The sequence below is a fragment of the Lepeophtheirus salmonis genome, chromosome 5 (assembly GCF_016086655.4).
Source record: "Lepeophtheirus salmonis chromosome 5, UVic_Lsal_1.4, whole genome shotgun sequence".
Taxonomy (NCBI): domain Eukaryota; kingdom Metazoa; phylum Arthropoda; class Copepoda; order Siphonostomatoida; family Caligidae; genus Lepeophtheirus; species Lepeophtheirus salmonis.
In genome coordinates this window covers 60,343,334-60,365,196 of record NC_052135.2, presented here as the reverse complement: position 1 = coordinate 60,365,196, position 21,863 = coordinate 60,343,334, and the positions used below count along the sequence as shown (strand labels likewise).

Sequence of the window (21,863 nt, the reverse complement as noted above, 5' to 3'; positions counted from 1 at the left end):
ACATTGAAAATGGTCAAATTAATTAAGAAAATGAAAAAAATTATTCAGAAAATACTTTTATATACTAATAACTATAACATGAATATTTCGTTGTTGTCGAAAAATATCCTGATAACTCTCATTCTATTTCTCTTGGATTCTTCAGACTATATCAATCCGGTTAAGTAAGGTAATTTACAACGTCTCATCAAAGCAACTCCCCCCCCCCTTGAAAAAATTGAAAAAAAAAAGTCATATTATTGCCTGTTGTAATCTTAGTATTATTATTATGGATATAAAAAAATAAGGTGTTACAAACTTCAAATAATATACCAACATATATGCATTTAAAAAATTGTCTAGAGGAGAAGTCAATTTTCTATTTACTTCAAAAAATTCCCAACTCTAAATTCGTGAAGTAAATTGCAAAAACTTTTTTTGCACTAATTTTGCAAAAAAAAAAGTTAATAGCATTTATTGGAATTGTAAAAGAAACACAAAACTACCAATATTGTTTTCACACTTGCAAAAACAAAAATTTCTGAAGAATAATGTAGTCGAAAAAATAACTCTCGACAAAATGTTCATTTTTTTGCACCTGAAATAAACAAAATTGCAATTTTCACCGAATTCTTTTTTGCCCATAACTTTTAAACTATGAGGGAAAGTATCGAAATTTCTAAGAATGTGCTATAATATCAATACAATGTAGATATCGGGTATTTTGTTCGAAATATCAATTTTACAATTTCGATCCCATAGATCAGGCCACATACATATGTTCTAAACAAATAATAACAAAGTAATTACAATACATACATCAAAAATGGAATCAACGAATAGTTGGTAATTAAAATAGCAGATGTTGTAATTAAAAAAGGCGTAATGTGATGTGCCAATTGTAACTTTTACAATATGCTTTTATACAAGTTACAACTTCTACTGACATCGTAACTTCTTCAACTATGTATACAGGGTGCGACAAAATAACTTTTTTTAATATAATGTTTAGAAGTAATAGGAGGGTGGACGTTGTTTCCTTATAAAGATGATATTCTGAAGTTTTTTGGTCTCGTGAACAAGATCACTAAGAGAAGTGTGTAGAGTTACATGGAGAAAGTCTTGTAAACTTTTCAGACCATCCTCGTGTAAATATATATATATATCGATCCCCACAAGGACAATATGAAGGTAAAAATGAAGTTGACATTTAATAAGTAACACATTTGTGAATATATATTATAACTGTTAGACATGTTTGATACAATTTTCTATTATCAAAAAAATAGTCTCTCAAAAGGTCTATAAAATTATTTTAAAAACCCGTCTATGTTTTGAGACAAAACCAAGTATCTCAATGTCAATATTTTAGAATGAATATAAGTACAGGTATAACTATTAATTACTTTATTGTATATTTGTCGTCAAATTACCAAAAACTCAAACAGATGCAAGTCATGGTAGGAATAATAATATTCATTGCTATTTTAAAAGTCATATTTTATTAGTTAGTGCATTTAAATTATTATCTGCATCATTTTTTAAGCAATGCTCTCCATCTCCAAGGGATCCCAAATTCATGATAAATCTCTTCATCACTAGGAAGTATCAGAAAAAGTATTTATAATCATGAATTTTATCTTATGTATATATGTATAATTACTTATTTCTGCGCGAAAAATATACTTAATATTATATTTTATCACAAAATAATATTAATTAGTCGTTCAACATACTTTTAAGTGAACACGTTCACTTCAATATAGGTTCATAAATATGTATAATATACTGTCAAACCTGATATAATGACCACTTGTTGTAAACATGTCATTGCACACGGTGTTACCTCCCTAAAACAAACATATAGGGTGTATTTTGTTGTTATTAGCTGTCGATGTTTCTACTGTACTATTCTCCACTTCAGTGTTATGAATAGTGACGGAAATAATGTGTATTTTGGACATGTTAAAAAAAGAAACAGAAAATCAACATGGTAACCCTGACAATTTGAGGAATAATTTCTAGGAGATTATCTTAGCTGTTATGAGGTTTCATTAGATTATTTCAATCAGCACCGACTAGGAAGAGGGGGATAAATAAATAAAAAAAGGACATTGGCAAGAATTACTCTGATGTAAATCCTCAATTCTACTCTGAGTCCAATAATGACTTAAATTTAAAACTCCACAACAAATCCTCAAAGTTACTCACCGTCTTTTAAGAACACATATAAATGACCAATTAGATTTTGAATATAATTGAATGTCGTAGGAAAGGAAGGTCAGTACTCAGAAAATAAAAATGACAACAGCTGAGGAAAATAAAATTCATTTTTCAGATTACCGATTCTAAAAAGAAATGCAAGCTAAAAAGTACACTGGATTTTTATCACTAGTTAAGAAAGTTGATTGGTTGAATTAGACTTATATCTTTTTAAGCGTTGAACAATTCCCTGTAATAATTCCATTGTTGGAAAGAATTGGCTAACTACCAACTGATTTTGTGTCTTTTCCTCCATTGATTGATACAATAAAGGTACCGACGTGCGCACTAACCAGCCAATCCTGCTTTCAAACTAAAAATTGTTATGAAAAAGAAACTTGAGTTAATAGGTCACCTACACAAAGTGGTGCCTTTTCAGTTTCCCTTACCTGACCACTTGATAAAGGATTGACTCTATTTGATATAGACCGACTCTCAAAAAATAGTTATTAAATTATTATTTAATTAATGAGAAAATCTTATAGCGATTAAATAATTACTATAATATATAATCACGATTTTTTCTCAAACACTTTTTATGATTGCTAAATTTGACAAAAGTTTTTAGATTTAAATTTTTTTGGAAGACATTTTAGTCCAGGTACCCTTCTCCCTATAGTCATGGTCCTGTACTCATCCAATGCGATTAATGAGTGAATCAGATAAGTTGATATCAATTCATAATTTAATTTTCTAATCCTCACGAATATATTAAGATATTTAATATATATGTTAGCAATGTGGAAGTTTTTTTAGTCTATTGGCTATTGAATGTTTTTAAATATGTATTCCTATATATAAATTTTTCATGTCTTTTTACAGAAAAAATACCATCTATATTTTTCAAAACTGTCCATAAATAGTAAATTTATGTAAGAATATTTATAGACTTTTAGCTGACTAAAAAGTAACTCATTGTAGAGATCAATGTATATTCAAAATTATTAAAATCATTTTTGAATATAAATGATTCCCATTAAATATTATAATAGGAAATATTACGGATGCACCGATAAATCAGCAAATCATCAATAATCAATTGATAACTTTGTCAATTAATGGACATTTGATAAATATCAAAAATTAAGTTTTGTTTGTAATTTAGCTATTACTTGCTTAGGATCCCATACACAAAGATTTGTTTTGTAAATAATTATCAATTCACTTCTTATCTTAAGATTGTTGTTTTTCCATTGTGGTATTGATGCCATTGACGTCAATGCTTGTCTTAATTCTTAATAAAAATAAGTTTATAGTTTGGGTTGTCAAGTATTTCATAGATTATTATTGCTTACTTTAATAGTAATTTTTTCTAAAGATTTCAAAATATGAACAATTTTTTTATGTAAGACTCCATTTATAAGAAATATTTGCATCTATTTGTTAAATGTAACAAATGTTTTCCATTTTTCAATAGTTCTTTACAACATATTGTATATGGAGTTTCAAGTCTAAGGCATTGCAGTCAGTGAGATTCTACAATGTTATTCGCATTACTGCCATTTACTGGGCTTGTTTTAACAGGATTTATTGTTTAATAGAAAATAAATAAATAATCTTCATTTAATCGGAATTCGGTGTTTAAGAACTGTACATTAATTGATAATGAGTAATCGGAAAAATTGTTTATCGGTGCATCCCTATAAAATATAATTCAAACTTCTCACTACTCGTGATAAGTGTGGGCACTTGTAAATTTACTAATATATTTAAATACAAGTTTCAATTGTATCTAATCCATTTAATCAGTAAATTCACGAAAATGAAATGAAGACGAATCGAATATAAATATGTGGAACGTAAACATAAAAACAATCTTAAACCAGAAAATCATATATTAGGGGAGTTCGCTGGTTTTTGGAATTTGAAAAAAAAATAGAATTTTTTTTTTCAAAAATCCACATATATTCACCAAAAATCAAATTTTTTGTTAAAAAATTTCAAAAATCCATAGCTATTTCAAAAAATTAAACTTTTACACTTAATTTAGGGTAAGAAAATTTCTTCTTGAGTATTAAAATTTCTAGTAAAAAGCAAAAACTTTTTTTTTTTTTGGGGGGGGGGGGGCTACAGATCTTCCAGCATATCCCCTGCAGACACCCTTGCATATATATATACAGCCTAAAATTTCATAGACATACCTATTGGAGTCAATTATAGGCTTTTTATTCATATGACTGGGATAAGTTAAGATAAACAAGAATTGTAGCTATATCTTAGAAACTTTATTTGATTTAAGTAACTTATATTGGCCCAAATATGGCCCTTTTCAAATAAAATCCGTGAATTTCTCATTTTTTTAATTAATTTTAGTTACTTTATGTGCAATTTTTATATGCATTTTGATAATAATCTTTCTAACCTGCTTTTGTGTTGATGGGTAACATATTTAAATGCAAATTTCCATTGCATCTAATCAGTAAATTCACGAAAAGGAAATGAAGACCAATCATCAATATAATATGTATTTATGTATTTGAGAAATGTCAAGTAATCAATAAATAGCAATGTCTTATTGGAAATTATTGCTTAATAGAGTAAAATAATATAATCAAAATGTTAATTCCGCATGGGACAAGAAAACAATCCTCATTAATGTCTTATTAAAATTTAATTACATAATTGTCCAAAGAATTAAGGGAACAACCATCCTTTATAGAGGCCTTGACGTGGTATGTACTCGTACGTAGTTTAAATACTATACGAACGTAATAACTTTTTTGTCGTTCCATTACAACCGGCATTCAACGTTTGTGTGTGTGTGTGTTAATTGTATTCCTTATAGCGCGTACTTTTTCTACTGATGATGTACAAAATCAAATAGAGTTATCCATTCTCATGTTCATTTACCAAAGTGGATTCATGCAGTGTTAGTTATTTTTGTATAAACTATGAAAAAGGTAGTCCTTGTTGTTTTAATTCCTTTTTGGATAATTATAAACGTTTCATTTTCTCGTTACAGCTGATTTTTTCAGTGTATTATCTGACCTCCCTCATATCATCAACATCCTCCTTTTTACCAACAGTTGCCCCATCAACATCTTCTGATGAAAAGTCACTTGGAGCACCCATCGATTTCCTCTCATCTCAGAATGATCAAATCGTGTATCCTCTCATTTTGAACCGTATTGCCTTGAACACTTCGAGAAGTGAGCATATACTTGATCAAAGTAGTACGGATAGTGAACGATTGAGATACTTGGAGAGGGATCTCCTAAATGAGGGATCCTTCAAAAGCTCTCCTCGGCCTAAGAAAAGAAAAAAGTATTTGAAAAAAATTGTTGTGAGACGCAGGCCAGGTCGGAAGGTCGTTGATGGTCAAGGAATGTATAATCAAGAAAATGAATTTGATAGAGGAGCTATTGAGGATCAAGGTAATTTTATACATAATAATAATGACTTTGATACTATAGCCTAGTGATATTTATAATCGGCATGATTGTTCACAAATAAAAAATTATTTGTAAAATTATATGAAAAGATTTATGGGATGTTATTGTTTCCATTTAAACCTTTTAGTGCTACAGTAATAAGAATATGATATAAAGTCAATTAAATGAATATTGAAAAATAAATATGATAAATATTTCACTTTCAAACAGTACTTAGTAGTGTTAAGACTCGGTCTTTCAAATTTCTTACATCATATTTTTTGTTTACTTTTCTGAAAATAAAAACAAACAAAAAACCGTTATTTTTATATTCTGAAACGGATTAACCCCGATTTTTTTGTGTAGACGGAACTTGAACCCATTTATCTCAGTCTTACAAAAGTTAAAATGGTCTAAGAACTGTTGAAGACCTGTCTAGGATTATGAGAACGAACCCTACACTAGTGTTTAGGTGCTTACATTTAAAACTTTACTTCAAAGTTTATTCTTTCCTGTATTTACCAATGAATTAACCTAAAGAGTTAGGCCTAGTTAGATTGTACTCAATCATTTATACCTAGCAGTGGTGCCGACTTGATCTTCAATTTTTTCCGAATTTTAATTACGGATAGAGCGGAAAAGTTGCCTTGGGGTATGAAATTACTTAAGCTAAATTGCATTGTTTTGCAAGGTCATCTTTAGGTCGCACATCTCGATCGAATTATGAAAAAAGCTAAAACTCTTTACTAAGTGAATATAGACACTAATAAATCATTTTTAGTTATTTTGTGTTTAATGATTTTGATGTAAATTTTTCTAACCTATAAAAATTATAAAAAAAAATTTCATAAAAGAGAAAAAAATTAGGAAAATTTGATGATTGACGTATAACAATTTTGTTCAAGATTTTATATTGTTCGTGCAATAATTATCAAAACTGCAGGCATTATATAGATTATTTCTAGTTGTTTTTATTTCTTGACAAATAAATATTTAAAACTTTTGATTGTTAAGTAAATTTTAACATATTTTAGTTGAAATTTCAAAAAATTGGTAATTGTATACTATGAGGAAGAAATTATCACTTTTAATTACAAAGTATAAAAAACATTTTACCCTTAGAATTATAATAGTTCATTTATTGTCAACATTTTTTAAATAAGAATATGTTATTATAGAATAACATATTAATATGTAAAATATAAAAAGATATTAAGGTTGGATTTATGTATAAAGAAACTAGACGGTAAATTATGATCGATAATTATGGACAATTTTTTAAGTTTTAACCTCAATTATTTGTCATCTCCATTTTGGGATCTAAATACAAGACGTCAGTTCATTATTTCCACTTAATTTTAATGAAAAAGTGTTGTTTATTCATATTAACTTTTATTGTTTAAGCCCCTAGAATGACCGACATCAACAATTCTGACATGATATGAAAAAACTCTATAATCAAACAATAACAAAATTTCACTTCCTCCTTCATAAATATTTTAAATTATCGTAACAAAATAATATCGTTTTAACCTACACTAACGGCACTAAAATGAAAATTTAAACAGTAGTTTGTTGTCAACTGTCGATTTTTCTGCTTTTCCCCCTTACCAGTCTTTTGAATGTTGATTAAATGATTTTGAATTAGTTCTTGTCAAGTTGTGACTAATTTTGAACAATTATTGAATGATAAATTGATATACCTCAAAAGAAAGCTATAAAGAATTCAGTCATATCAGCTCGGTTCTGATTAATTTTGTGAGTCCCAGGACCTGTCCTTATTGGTCTTTTATGGTGACTACAACAGCTCAGCTGACATAGTTACTAACTACGTCATTTCAGCTGTTGAAGTTTTATTCTTAACCTCTATAAAGAGACAAAATACCTAAAGTTTCAAGGGTGTCCACAGGATTTTATATATATATATTTTTAAATTACAATTTAAAAATTCTTATAAATTAAATATAAATATTATGTATATGAAAATTACTTTACTTTAAAATATTCTTTTCTAAGAATATTTCTTAAAAGTAGTTTTTTCAAGGAACAAAAATTGGATATTTAGACCATAAAGCATGTGCAAGAAATAGGACTATACACTATTGTAATACCTGTACTGAAGGATTTGACTTTACATTGATTAAAGTTGGGCATTATCCCATTCAAGGGCGGTTTGTTGATCTCCTTTTATGGCATCTATAAATTCAATTGAAGTATTAGATAGATTAATTATTATATAGTGATGTTCCATTGATTAATTTTAAAGGAGGACTCAATAAATAAATAAATAGAATGTACCTCAACACTTATTTTTCAACCATTTAGATTCGGGGTGGCAAAGAGGGGCATCCACAGGATTATATGTATATATATTTTTTTTGAGGGGGGTGGGGAATTTTTTTTGAAAAAGTCCAAAATTTTCAAATATTAAACATATTGAAAAAAAAAATTAAAAAACCATAGCTTTTCACTAAAAATAAAATTTTTTGGAAAAAAATTTCAGAAATAGAATCACAAATAGTAATTTTTTTTTAGAAAAAATTTTTAAAATAAAATTCAAATATTATTTTTTTGGGGAAAAAATTAAAAAATTCTAGTCATTCACAAAAAATTTCAAAAACTAAATTTCAAATATAAAATTTTTTGAAAAAAAAATCCAAGTATTAAATTTTTGAAGAAAAATTTTAAAAATCTATAGCTAGTTACAGAAAATTAAATTTTTGCAAAAATTTTGGAAAAATTATATTAAATTTCAAATAAAGAAAAAATATAAATAAAAAAATAGGAAATTTTTTTTTTTTTGCAAAAAAATTTCAAATATTAAATTTTTTGATAAAATTAAGGCAACCACAGTATTTTCCCCAAAAAGTAAACTTTTTTAGAAAAATTTTTTAAAATAAAATCTCAAATATTAATTTTTTGCAAAAAAAAATTAAAAAAAGACTCAGTGATTTGCAAAAAATAAAGTGAAAAAAAATAAAAAAAGTACATAGCAATTTGCAAACGTAGTAAAAAGAAAAAATCCTTAATTGAGGGGGGGGGGCTACAGTCCCTCCATCCCACCCCCTAAGAACATAATTGACAAAATACCATCCACAATCTCATGTGTCCCGCCATAAAATCTCTATGAAGCGATATTAATGTGAATAAGGTGATATTTTCACATTAAAATATGCATTGATGAAATATTTATTGTTGCTCTCAATCACTTTGTTGAATAGACACTTTTGCGAACAGAAACCTAGCCAGAAAAAAAAATATATTTCATGATGATTCATGCTACAGTACTATTTAATAATTACTCCAATTTTATAAGATTACATGTTTAATTATTTGCCACAAATCGCAACCATTAACTGTTAATTAATTAACAATTGATTTTTTTAATTATGAGGATAAATCAAAGGTTCATTTGAATCACTATTAGAACCGTTGTAAAAATTATCTTAACAACCGCTCAATTAATAGATAAATTAGTGTGAGAAAAAAAATGATTGAAGAAGAGAGGGCTTCTAAAATGAATCAATTATTAAAGTATGAACGCTTAATGATGTAATTTGTGGCAAAAAGTTAAGCATTCCATGTTTTAAAATTAGAGTAACATGAATATGAATCATCAATAAAAATATTTATTATTTTTTTCTGCAAAGTAGTCATTCGTCAAAGGGTTCTAGAACCAAGGAAAATATACCTGAAATTAACTGATCCAATTCTCCCCATCTATGGGATTATTTCTTCATAGTAGCAAAATTAGAGCCGCTTAAGAACAGTAAATTCGTACTCAACCAATCAACGTTCATGGCACTAATAGAAAAGTAGTAGATAACCAAAAAAACAAAAAAAAACAAAAAATACAGGAGTTGTTGATGATTTGGGGAATCCATTCTACAAAATCAATTTTTTTTTCTTATAAATATTATACTTTGGCTGTCATATAAACAAATTAAATATTTTAATTGATGTAGTTTATTCATCTCTAATGTAGATTGTAAAAATTATAGAAGTGTTGTTTTGGGTTTATTGTTATTAAAATATTTTAACAAATATATTATATTATTTCAAGTCATTCAATTTGTAGACTCCTTGAAAAAATGTACTAAAAGATTACGAATAATCGAGTAATGAAGTTCTAAGTTTACTAATTTTTAAGTGTAAATAGACTATGATGGAAATTTCATAATTATAGATGAGTAATTGGACATAAGTGATTGCAATTTTAATTAAATAGAATTGGCAGCATTGCTTGAAGTAATTAGGCGTCGACTTACATAATTTTTTTACTCTAATAATATAGATGACGTAAATACTCAATAGTTAGAAGTTGTCTCCTCAAGAATGAAATAATAATAATAACAGCCTGATAAATGTTTTTAATAAAATGTGATAAGCTTGGGAGTACTTTAGTCTCTAAGGGGCGTCGTGGTTGTGCTTTAAATACACCCATTCTTCTCTAAAACTCCTCTAAAATCACTTTTATTAGATGTTATCGTTAAATTTGGGTACTTATCCGACACAAAAGTTGACAAATAAACAAACGAACAGACTTTGATAATAGCAAAATATATTAAGTTTAGAATGTAAAGATCGAAAATGAGCAAAGTATTCGTTGGAATGTTTTGGAGGTCTTTATTGAAAAACAGGGTGTCCACGATCAATTGGAACTGTCTTAAAATTCAACCTGCTTGATAAAAATGGAATTTGGAGTGTATTTGTTAATATGAAAAAAGTTGACATGATATAAAACAATAAATTTATTAAACATGTCCTCCCTCAGCAGCCACCATCTTCTCCATCCTGTCCTTAAAGGATTTGCATGCCCTGATGACTTCCGCGGAATAGACAGCATTCCACTCCCTCGTAATGGAGCCCAAGAACTTTGTGGTGAAGACCGCAGGGACCTCTCTCCTTGGCAAGCCACCTGTCATTCTGGACGTTGTAGCTTCTGTCGACAGTCCAGTTCTTCTCGTCGGAGAAGAAGATGATTCTTCCTCCATGGCTCTTCAGGTCATTGAGGAGACGCTTACCGTTGGTGAGCCTGGAGGCATTCATGGATGCCGTGAGGATGTGTTGTTTGGCCATTCGGTAGGACCTGTACCCGAGGTCCTCATTCACAGCCTTGGAGACCAGCTGCTTGCTCACTCCACGGTTCTTGGCCAACCTGGACAAGGAAGTCCCCGGCGAAGCCTTGATGGACTTCCGGAGGCCTTCAAGGAAGCGGGGAGTGCGGATTCGGTCACTTCTCATGTTGTGGGCCTTGCAACAGACATTCCCCTCAACCTCACAGGCATTGAAGACCCGGTACACCGTGGTCTTGGGGTAGTTAAGAAGCTTGTAGATAGCAGAGGGCTTGTGTCCCGCGTGAGCCAATTCGAGGATCGCGTCTCTCCTTGCTTGTTCCATGATGACTATTGTTTGTTGTCAAAACAATTGTGGTGGAAGTTATAGTGTATTGTTCACGCAACCTTTTATATTAGTATGATTTAACACCGAATATCCACATTATGGATATGGATGAAGTTGAAAGTAGTTCCAATTTATCGTGGACACCCAGTATATGATAACTTTATCAATAGACAGCAACACTGAAGGGTAGGACTTTTTATTGCAAACGAGTGTTCCACGCCTAATATGGATAAATTCTTATTTATAAATAATTTATTCAAAGATCTATATAAATAATTGCAATTAGGATAAAATATTTACACGTAAGATGAAATAGTTTAATCATTTTATCATTGGTCAGTTATTGTAACCTTTGTAATGTACATATAAACATTAGTTTTTAGTCAAGTCCTTGAATAGTACATATGTACAATAACATCCTTGTTTTCAAATTCATGCAAAAAAAAAAAAATGGTATACAAGTACGTGCCTGTCTTTGGAATTCCAGTTTTGCTATGGGGGATTTACAATGGTTTTTTCTCATCATTTTTTTGTTCCTTTTTGTCCCTGACAAACGTTTTGAAGTTCTTGAATATTTTTTCAAATACAAAATGATAGACAAGAAACATCTAATTAGCTCAAATCTCATAGTGTAGAAGTCGATTACTATATCGATCCATCATTTATAAAACATATCTAAGTATAAACTTACTTCTTATAGGTATGAAAATTTATGTTGGATAAAATATTTTTGTAAATACGTATTTGATAAGTACATAATATGATATAAAATTATTTTTTCATGTCAAAGTATGGTTAGAAACTTAAAATATTGATGTTTATACTGTAAAAAAAAACATAATTTATAAATACAGCCAAATACGAAGAATATAAATATTTGCTTATAAGCATGTTTTTCTCATGAACTGCTTTCCATAAAAGCAGTATGATGTTAAAAAAATTCGAATAGGTGCAACTTCGAAGGTAATTTTTTTTTTTTATAATTACCGCGAGAACGATACAAATATTTCTTTGTGTTCCCACGAGCCTTTTATTATTTATCTCATTTGCTGTTTTATGATAATGTTGAAAAAAGATGTGTTCAATTAAATGGGTTTGACAATTTTACAGTCAAAGAAATGTTGCCAATGTACTTAAGTTATAAAAATGGATTTTTTTCTTTACTTCGGATAAAAGTAACAATTTTGATGGAACCGAAAAGTGAAATGAGTATTATCCTTTTGAAATATTATCCTGTTCTTATCTCAAATTGACAACACCCTTTAGTGGAGGCTCTTTCTTTAAATTAAAGTTCAGACTTTTAGTTATCAAATAAGATATTTTTAAACTTTCTAAATAAATGTTTCTTGAAGATGCTAATTGTTTGAATAAAAAGCACCTATTTTCAAGTTTAAACATGATACATGTTACATTTAAAAAATTAACTAGTTAAAATAACGTTAAAATTAAATAATTTAACTTATCTATGTCAAGTTAAGTAGCATTGACTTGCCCAACTCTGACATTATGCGCTTAAGAATTAAGCGTTGAATTTTAGAAATAATTTTTTTTACCCTTTTTCTGTAGTCCAAGAGCATAATAAAGAAAAAATAAGCCCATATTTAGAATCAGATGGTCAAATTCTACAGTGTTCATCATTTGTGGGTTTGTACCATTTTTTGCTGTTGGACAGTGTAATTGATACTTGTTCATCTGTTATTCTATAAAAATAATAACGATATAAAAAATATATGTACAATATTTGTCACCTCAACAAGACTAACATTCTATTTTCTTTTAAAAAAACAAGGATCTGACATTTCTTTTTTTCAAAAGCTTTGAAAATAAATTCAAAGTTCGATTCAAACAGTATATAAAAATATAGTGCCCGCAGATTTATCTTCTTCTAGGCTCTGCTTACGATAAACTTGTCCTGCAATACACTCATCTTTTAAAAAGTGACAAAGCTATCCTTGTTCAAATGACTTTTTAATTTAACTTATGTTTGATAATTTTTCTACTACTCAAAGGTAAATAATATCTTAAAACAAAGTAATTTTATTTAAAAAATGGGAATACCAAATTGCTTAGAATAATTATTCCATTCATCCCCTTTTTCAAGTGCTACTTCTTATACAAATAAATTATTATCAGTGAGACTCTTAATAAAGTATTCGCAATTTTTTACAACCCCAAAAAGAATTTGTTGTAAAAACTGAAATTAGGGCTTGAAATACCTTCTATTTAATTTTATAAATTGCCAGAAAAAATGAGCTATCTGAAGGAAATTTGTAATATTTTGTTGTAAATACAGCGATTGTCGTAAAACATTTAGAACATTTAATAACCAGAAAAATTTAGAATGTTTTTTGTTGTTTTTTTCAAAAAAGTTTTTCATATTCATGAGTATTTAAAAAAAAGTCATTCTAAGAAAAATATCTTACACAAATGTTTATTTTAAAAGTTTTTAAAAGAGGTTTCTCTCCTAGTTTTCAATTTGATCGGATAATATATATATATATATAATAATATATATAAGTTTTATTTAATTATATATAATCCACCAAAAATTACTTTATTCACTTTTTTTTATTTTCTTTTTTTGAGGGTCAGATTTGGTTACAGAAATTCAAAAATTTGAACCCACAGGTCCTAAACAACTATTAATGACAATTATATATATTTTTTTAAACATGAGAATTGAAAATATATGAGGAGGACTCATCCTTGTGATTTATCCCAAGATCATGAGATATTGATGTTATGTCAAGGTTGATTTTTATCAAAATATTGAAATCTTTGGATTTTTTACCTGCAACTATAATTGATTAATTAATTTCGTTTGATTATATTAATTAAATCTTCAAACTTTGTTTATCTAAAGCGTTAAGATTTTAATACTCGTTTAGTTGTTTTCAACTCGTTCAGACCTCGCTCTTGTTTCGTCTGATTATAACTGCAGCTAAATAGTATATTAAAAAGAACGGTGAAACAATTTCGAAATGGCAGTCTCCTATAGACTTGATAACGAAACTTAAAATGAGGAGGGTTTATCAAGGATACAAAGATAGGCTTAAAATGCATAAAGAAAGTGATTCTATAATGGCGAGTGTTAAATTTTATTGATATTCTTTAAATAATAATTATTTTATTTTTTGATTTTAGTGTTGATTCTTGGGATTTTTAATGAAGAATCTAAGGATATCATAAAATTTTGAGTGGTATCTTTGGTAGGACAAGCTTAAAATTATGGTTGTACCAATACGTCGGAATCGGCTCAATAATGCCAATTCCGCCGATACCTTTGTTTTCTTGTTATTTACTTCATTAGAAAGGAAAAAGTATAGGCCCGTGGTTCTCAAATAGCTGTACACCAGAGCATTTGTTCACTCAAGAAATCAAGCAATGAGCGCGATCTCTCTCCCGCTCAATGAAAAATGAGTGTTGCTTATTTTTTCGCTCGTATTTAAACTTGACAACTCTTTATGTATTTATGTTACAAAAAAAATCCAATTCAAATGTTTTCCCCCTTTTAAACCTGTTTTATCTAATAGATAATGGTAAAAAAGACATTTTGATACCGAAATCATATCTTTAGCTTCAATATTAAGGAAGTTATGACCAATTTATCATCGGAATTTCACGCCATTTTTTCGTAGTGTTAAATTTGTTAATGTACCTACACCAAAATCTGTGAGATAATAAAATATGATATTTCAATAAAACAACACAACTTTCTTAAACATTAAGAGAATTGAATGACATTTTCATGAATTACAGAATATAGTACTGAGCAAAAGATAATATTTTGTAATTTTTTTCAAATAATTTCATTTTTGAAATTAATTTCCAAAAAAATTCCAAAAACCAAGCCCCCTCTCCAAAATATAATCCTGCAGATACCCCTGTCACTGAAGCTAAAAATTCTTTGTGCGTGTATTTGGTAAGGGTGTATTTGGGTTAAATAAATATTTTTCTAGTGGTGCATTACTTAAAAATAAGGTTGAGAATCCCTGGTATAGACTAATCCAGGTTTAAAACTTTGTGCGTCTACTTGTAACGGCCGATAGTAAAATTATATTTGCTTTAATTTTATTTTTACACATAATCAGTCCAATAATAATAGACCTCCATAGCAAAATTCATGTCAATCCAATGAAATTGAAAATCTAGTGTGGGCAATATATATGAGCCAAACAGGATTAAATGGACTCCTAAGTACGGAGAGGAACTAACTTCTTAAATAATTATATTTCAACTTATTTACAACTAATTATATTAATAATTATGATTGATATATTTATATATTTTCCTTATCAACCCCTAATTAATAAAACGAACCACTTGAATTTTACAGTATTTATTATTGACTAATAGGATATGGATATTTTCCGGGATCCAACTATAAGTAAATTTTTCCGTAAATAATAAACCTTAGTTTTAGCTTTGTTAGTTATCAAATTGGGATTTATTTTTTCAAAATGGCATTTACTGTATTATATAACAGTAATCTCCTGCATGTTCTATCTATTGCCGTTGGAGCCTACTTACGTCATCAAAAAAATAATATGCATATATGTTCATACTTAGTATTTTGAAGTGAAGCAATGTTTAAAAGTGTTTTTGATACAGGATGCAATTTTTTTTAGCCATACCTATAATGGCATCGCCTCTACATAATTTAAATAAAGGGGTTTGTCTCTTATTTGTTGAAGACGGCTACTGTCATAAGGATGCAATATTTTTACTTATCAAATATATGCACACAAAACCGAAAGTGAATTTAACTGCGGCCTCAAAGTTGAACTTAAAATTGAAGTAAACCCATTTCATTAACTAGGTAGCTGTAACATAAAAGTAATTTAGATATTAGCATGAATTGAGGTATTTATAACTTAAACTGTATGAACTCCATACGAGTTATATACTATCTCCGTATTTGAGCAAATATAGTGATGAGAATCGTGTGTACTTTGGGAATGTTAAAAAAAATCTACAAAAAATCAACAAGGTAACTCTGGCCATTTAAAGAATGTATTGGAGGGAAGCAGCTTAGCTGTCCTTACGTTTTATTAGGTTAGCCACAAATAGCTGTGACGATGGAGGAGGGAGAGAAATAAATAAATAAGGACATTTGCTACAATTACTCCGATGTCGATCCCCAATTCTACTCTGAGTACAACACGGACTAATAATATTAACTACCCAATAATCCTTTTATGGGCACATACGAATATTCAATCAGGTTTCGAGTTTAATTGAATGGAGTAGGAAAGGAAGTTCACTACTGCGGAAGTAAATAATAATGACAACTGCTAAGGAAAAGAAAATGCATTCTTCAGATTACCAATTCAAAAACAAAACAAAAAACGAGCCAGCAAAAAAATACACACAATTTACATTAGTAATCATATAACTTCAATCAAACAAAAAATATGTGAGGCCCATAATTTGTTGTAGAAAATAACACTTCTCTAGTTGATCATTATTATCTTCAAAAACTGACGTCTTTTGAGCTGCGGAATACCTTTTACATTTAGGACTTAATAAATACAATCCATCACAACTAAGGATATTATAAACTGTTCCTATATGGCTACACAAAATAGGGATTATTGTATGTACAAAGGAAGAAGATGTAATTATGTATCAAACGTTAGTAAAATAAACGTATTTATTTCCCATTTATGACTATTAAACTGTTTCCATTTTACAATAGAGGTCATTATTTCCAATAATTGCCCAGAAATTAGCCCTATATTTAGATAAATTAATAATCAATTTTTCTAAAAAGATGATATTTATCAGTCAACACAGAAACAATCGTGAGCAAAAGTCAAAAATAAGAAAAACTCCTAATTAATTTTTTTACTTCATATATGCAAATAGTCCAATATTTTACAGACATATATCTGTCAATTAGAGGCTTTGTAGTCAAATTTATGGGATAAGCTACGATACCCAAGAGTTTTAGCTATAGGTTGGAATCTTTATTTATTGTAAGAAACACATTTTATCCTCGATATGGGTTTTCAAATAAAATCTGACTTTTTTGCTCTTACATTCTTACAATGAGTTTTTCCTACTTAAAGTTTGCAACATAATTTCTTGATAAAAATTAAATATAATTAATTATAATTTGTCAAAGAAAATAAATGTAATCTATATTAAATTTTATTTTGACGAGCCAGATATCATGTTATACTCCAGGGCGCCCGCATCATTAATTTTTGGGGGCTTAGTTTTTTGAATTTCAAAAATGCTATTCACAAAAAATTAAATTTTTTGGAAAAACATTTAGAAAATAAAACTTTATATATTAAATTTTTTGGAACAAAAATTACAAAAACCATAGCTATTCCAAAAACTAAAATAAGGGGGGTTACTGGAAAAATTCAATTTTTCGGGAAAAAATTTCAAATATTTATATGAAAAATAATTAAGAAATTTAATTTTAAATATTAAGTTGTTTTCCAAAAAATATGAATAATCCATAACTATACATAAACACTAAAATTTTTGGAAAAAATTTAAAAAAATTAAATTTCAATGATTAATTTTCTTGAAAAGAAAGAAAAATTCATAGCTATTTATATAAATTAAATTTTTTGAAATTGTTTTTGAAAAATTATTTTTTTTTGGCAAAAAATCTGAAAAACTAAATTAAATTTCCTAGCAAAAATCCTCTATTTACTAGAAAATTTAATATTTGATTTTTTTCAATTATTTCCAAAAATAATAAAGGGTCCTTGTAGATCAATAATTTGGTACATTTTTGATCAAATGACGGGTTTTTTTAGAAGGTAATGTTTTTTTAGTGTCCTTTTCTTAGGCTTTATCGATATTTAGTCTCATGACTTTTTATTAGAAAGTGATATTTCTATCTTTTTATATAAAATTATAAAATACCTTCATTTAAATTTTTTCAAGTAACTACATATATAATCAAAAAATACGAGAAACATCACATTGTTTACAACCCCGATCACCCATGGCGGGGGAGGGGGTCACCAAACATCAGTGGCGCTAGAATCATATGAGACAAGGAACCATTGCACCCCTCAATTTTGAGAAACTTTTGTAGTTTTAGCAATAAACATTTTTCGTCTTCCCCAAAAAATTAAACATTACAATTTTCCAGAGTTTTTTTTTTCAATTTGTCTTTAAAAAAAAGATATTCGTTCAAATTTTATCACTTACAAAACATTATAGTTCATTGTCTAATTTCGCATTTATATATAAAAAAAAAGAATACAAATCCTGTCAAACAGATTTCCCAACACCCCTGATGACGTCATCATTAAATAATTTGTCCTCTTACTTGCTAATACCGATGCCAAACGCCCCTGTTCCCGTCGCTACGGCACTTTTTATACTTACAAATGTAAAGATTTACTGATTTGGATAAACATTTTGTTTCCAAGAAAATTGTTTCTCATGCCCTTGAACGATTGATAGAATATATGTTTAACCACGAAACCAATCTGAGAATAGATTTATATTGATATTGAACTAATTTTATTAATAAAGTACGTACAATTTATCAGAACTAAATATAAAGATAAAAGTTATTTTAAAATTATACACAATATAAGTATTACTTATAGATAAATATTGACCCATTAAATGTAATTAGTATAATTATTTCCTTGAAATTATTAAATCTTTATTGAAAAGGAGTAAAAGTAGCATAATTAAAATATATTATATATATATCGGTCTTTTTATGATTAAATACTATTAATTTAATGTACTTTTTTATTATTACAAGTTCGTAAATATGCTACTACAACAAGAGAAACAACAGCTTCACCCACAGCTTCAAAGACCCCAAAACCTTCACTCCAAGCTTTTCAATCGAAGACAACATCCAAAAGTTATCTTAACGAATTTGAGGTCGTGAATTTAAAAAATAGACCAACAAAGACGTCTACTCAAAAATACAATGTCAATTCCAATGATAACATAAAAAGAATTTCCTTTCAATCTTCAAATGGAAGACCAAATCGTTTAGATCAAAAGGGATCTCCGCAAATAACCAACTTTTTTGGAGACAAATTATTTCATAAGAAACCTAAGAAGGAAGAGCAAACATCATTTACTAACAATGTTGGAAATGAGGATTACAATGATTTTGTAAGCAATGCTGATGGGAATCGAATCAAACACCTTCGGGAAACATATTTTTCAACAACTGAGCAAAGTCCTGAATTATCAGATGTAAACGTCAACGCTCTAGGCTATACTATTGTACCTAAGCCAACAAATAAACAAAGGGTTACACGCCCCACAAAACGTGTTAAGTATTCAAATACACGTTCCAGAGTGAATGATATCACACCTTCAACAAAAAAAGAGCCATCCTTTAAGACAACTTTAGAAAAATCAAACAAGGAACTACCCCCCGTTGATAGATCAAATCTTCCAAAGGCCTTTCAATATGTGTCAGATAAATATTTACGGAATCTAACGACTCAGGATATTTTATTTGGTGATCCCTTAACCCATACTCATCCCCTTGGAACACATCCATTGCTTCCAGTTCATGAGGGCTACAATGTTCCTCACTCACATCCCCCATACACAGATGACCTGTTGTGCATCTTCTACCAAAACTATCAAACTTAATCAAGTCATTTTTATTTCCCGAGACTGGCATTCATAACAAGGAAAAAAAAGAAGGGCCCTTCACCAATCCCAAGCGACACACGGCTCCCCCTCAACCTGATATATCTGACAATGGAACTACTTCATATCAGCGTAATGAGTCACATTTTAGTCATAGAGTTAATATTCCTGGACACCATCAATATCATTCACAAAAATTCCCTGGTAAAAAATTTAAAAAAATACTCGTGAAAGCCAGGATATTGGAAAATCCTTCCTCGGGTCAGAGCAAGAACACTACACCTAATCCCCTTCTTCATTCAACATCTCCATACTTAACAGAGCCTTCGTCTGAGAATCAACTCCTTTACTCTCCTACAATCCCTGGAGAATTTATTTCTTATCTTGAACCTCGCACAGGGACATCTTCAAAAATTGACTATGCTAAACGAAAAAGATCCTTTACAAGTTCAACAATCTCATCATCCCTAAGTACCTCGTGATTATTATTCACTCAAAATTGTGTTTTCTTCCGTGTTTTCATAGATATGTAAATTTTATAGTATGTCTATTACTGTTTTGTTAATTTCTAAAAATAAAATATAAAATGATTTCATATTGAAAAGTCTTAAGGGGGGGGGAGATGAAACTTTTTTGCTTTAATTCTGCTTACATTCCATAAAAAATCCACAATGCACATTTGAATAATGTGCATTTTAACTAATGGTGGAAACTACATCCTAATTGAAGGAGAGCCCATCTTGGTGGTTCAACGTTTATATTTGTGCTATTTAAATGGACAAATTTCCAATAAATCTGGATGAAACTCCATTTAATTGTTTTAGGAAATATAAAAAACTTAAAATTTACATTGAATGCAACTTAATGCCCATGATAACAAAGGCGTCGACATGATTATATTGGAGCTTGGTTTAAAAAAAAAATCTCTTTAAAATTTAAATAATGAAAATTTTGTTCCACTGCAGGATTTAATCAAAAGAATATTGAATCCTCCTTTTTTCTTTATTAAAACCAACAAAAAAAAAAGATCATCATGGATTTTTTTAAAGCCTTCTTAATCATTCTCCAAATAAACACTGATATTAAAATAAAGTAAAAGTAATATGTACTAAAAATGGCTAGATTTGTGCAATTATAACTTCTTTTTTTTTCTTTTTTTTTTTTTGAATGGATGAGTGATAAGAAAAGTAGGATAAATAGAGAAATTATTGATTTTTATCTATAACACCAAAATAAGATTATATAACGATATAATAACATATTTTAGGGAGAGATATGTTATAAAACGAGTCAAAAGAGGGTATTGAATTTTGAACACAGCAAGGTTTAAGTCCTTTTATGGTTTGGTCCCATTTTGTCATTCATAGTCAGTACAAACAAAAGCGTTTTACAGCGAAGACCCATTTTTTATTCAATGTTCTAATTGATTTAAGTCTGCTGTAAAACATATTTGATATGCTTAAAATGTTTTTTAGCACTTTATCTCCAGTTTTAAGGGACATTCGAAGCCCATGATTATAAAAACTGGCTAAACTACATAGTTTTTATTTTTTGAATAAAATCAGAAATCTTTTGTTACCTAAAAAGTCAATAAGAAAAGTCTTTACTAAAAGAAGTCATTTAAAAAACAGCATTCCTGTAAAAATATCTACCAAATAAAATATAAAAAAAAAGTTACAAGAGGGATTCGAAATTACTTTCTAAATAAAATTCAAATTTATATAAAAAAGAAAAGATCACCTACATTTAGGGGTTTTTCGGTATTTATTTGATAAGTCCAGCCTTAACAATGGTCATATCTGTCCTTGGAATTTTTCCTTCAAATGTCCATGGTGTATTCAGCCAAATAAGATATATGATCTATGATCTGACCGTTTGTATTAAGAACATTATACATATCTTCAAAAAATATTCATGCTTTCCTTATAATGCAGTATAAAACGAACATATTATATTACAGAGTAATACATTAAAATCGGAACACTTTGAATTTTAAACTATATCAAGATATAATTATTTTATTAACAACAGAATTTAAACAAAATTAATACTATAAATAGATGTGCGGCATTAATATAGCCAACCTTAGAGGTAAAAATGGCCTTCCAGGCGGCAGACGACCTGACACCCGATGCATATTTAGTCTTCTGTTATGGTGTCCTAGTGCTGGTTGACAGTGGCTTTGACAGTCTCAGTGTTTAGATGATGGACACTACAGGCCTTCCCCTCGACATGCACCCA

General features: G+C 28.8%; 1 protein-coding gene across 1 annotated transcript; it reads left to right on the top strand.

Moving 5' to 3' along the window:
• Positions 1 to 4,983: 4,983 nt before the first annotated feature.
• Positions 4,984 to 20,217, top strand: LOC121118455 (uncharacterized). The gene is made up of 3 exons (XM_040713038.2): positions 4,984 to 5,141; positions 5,204 to 5,615; positions 18,766 to 20,217. The coding sequence occupies exons 1-3, from the start codon at positions 5,133 to 5,135 to the stop codon at positions 19,620 to 19,622; spliced, it is 1,278 nt and encodes a 425-aa protein (XP_040568972.1). The 5' UTR covers positions 4,984 to 5,132; the 3' UTR covers positions 19,623 to 20,217.
• Positions 20,218 to 21,863: the final 1,646 nt, after the last annotated feature.

Bases quoted from the DNA above. Each gene is read 5' to 3' on its own strand.
- LOC121118455 (XM_040713038.2), top strand. The intron at 5,616-18,765 runs GTAATTTTATAC...TATTATTACAAG, and splicing joins AGGAGCTATTGAGGATCAAG to TTCGTAAATATGCTACTACA.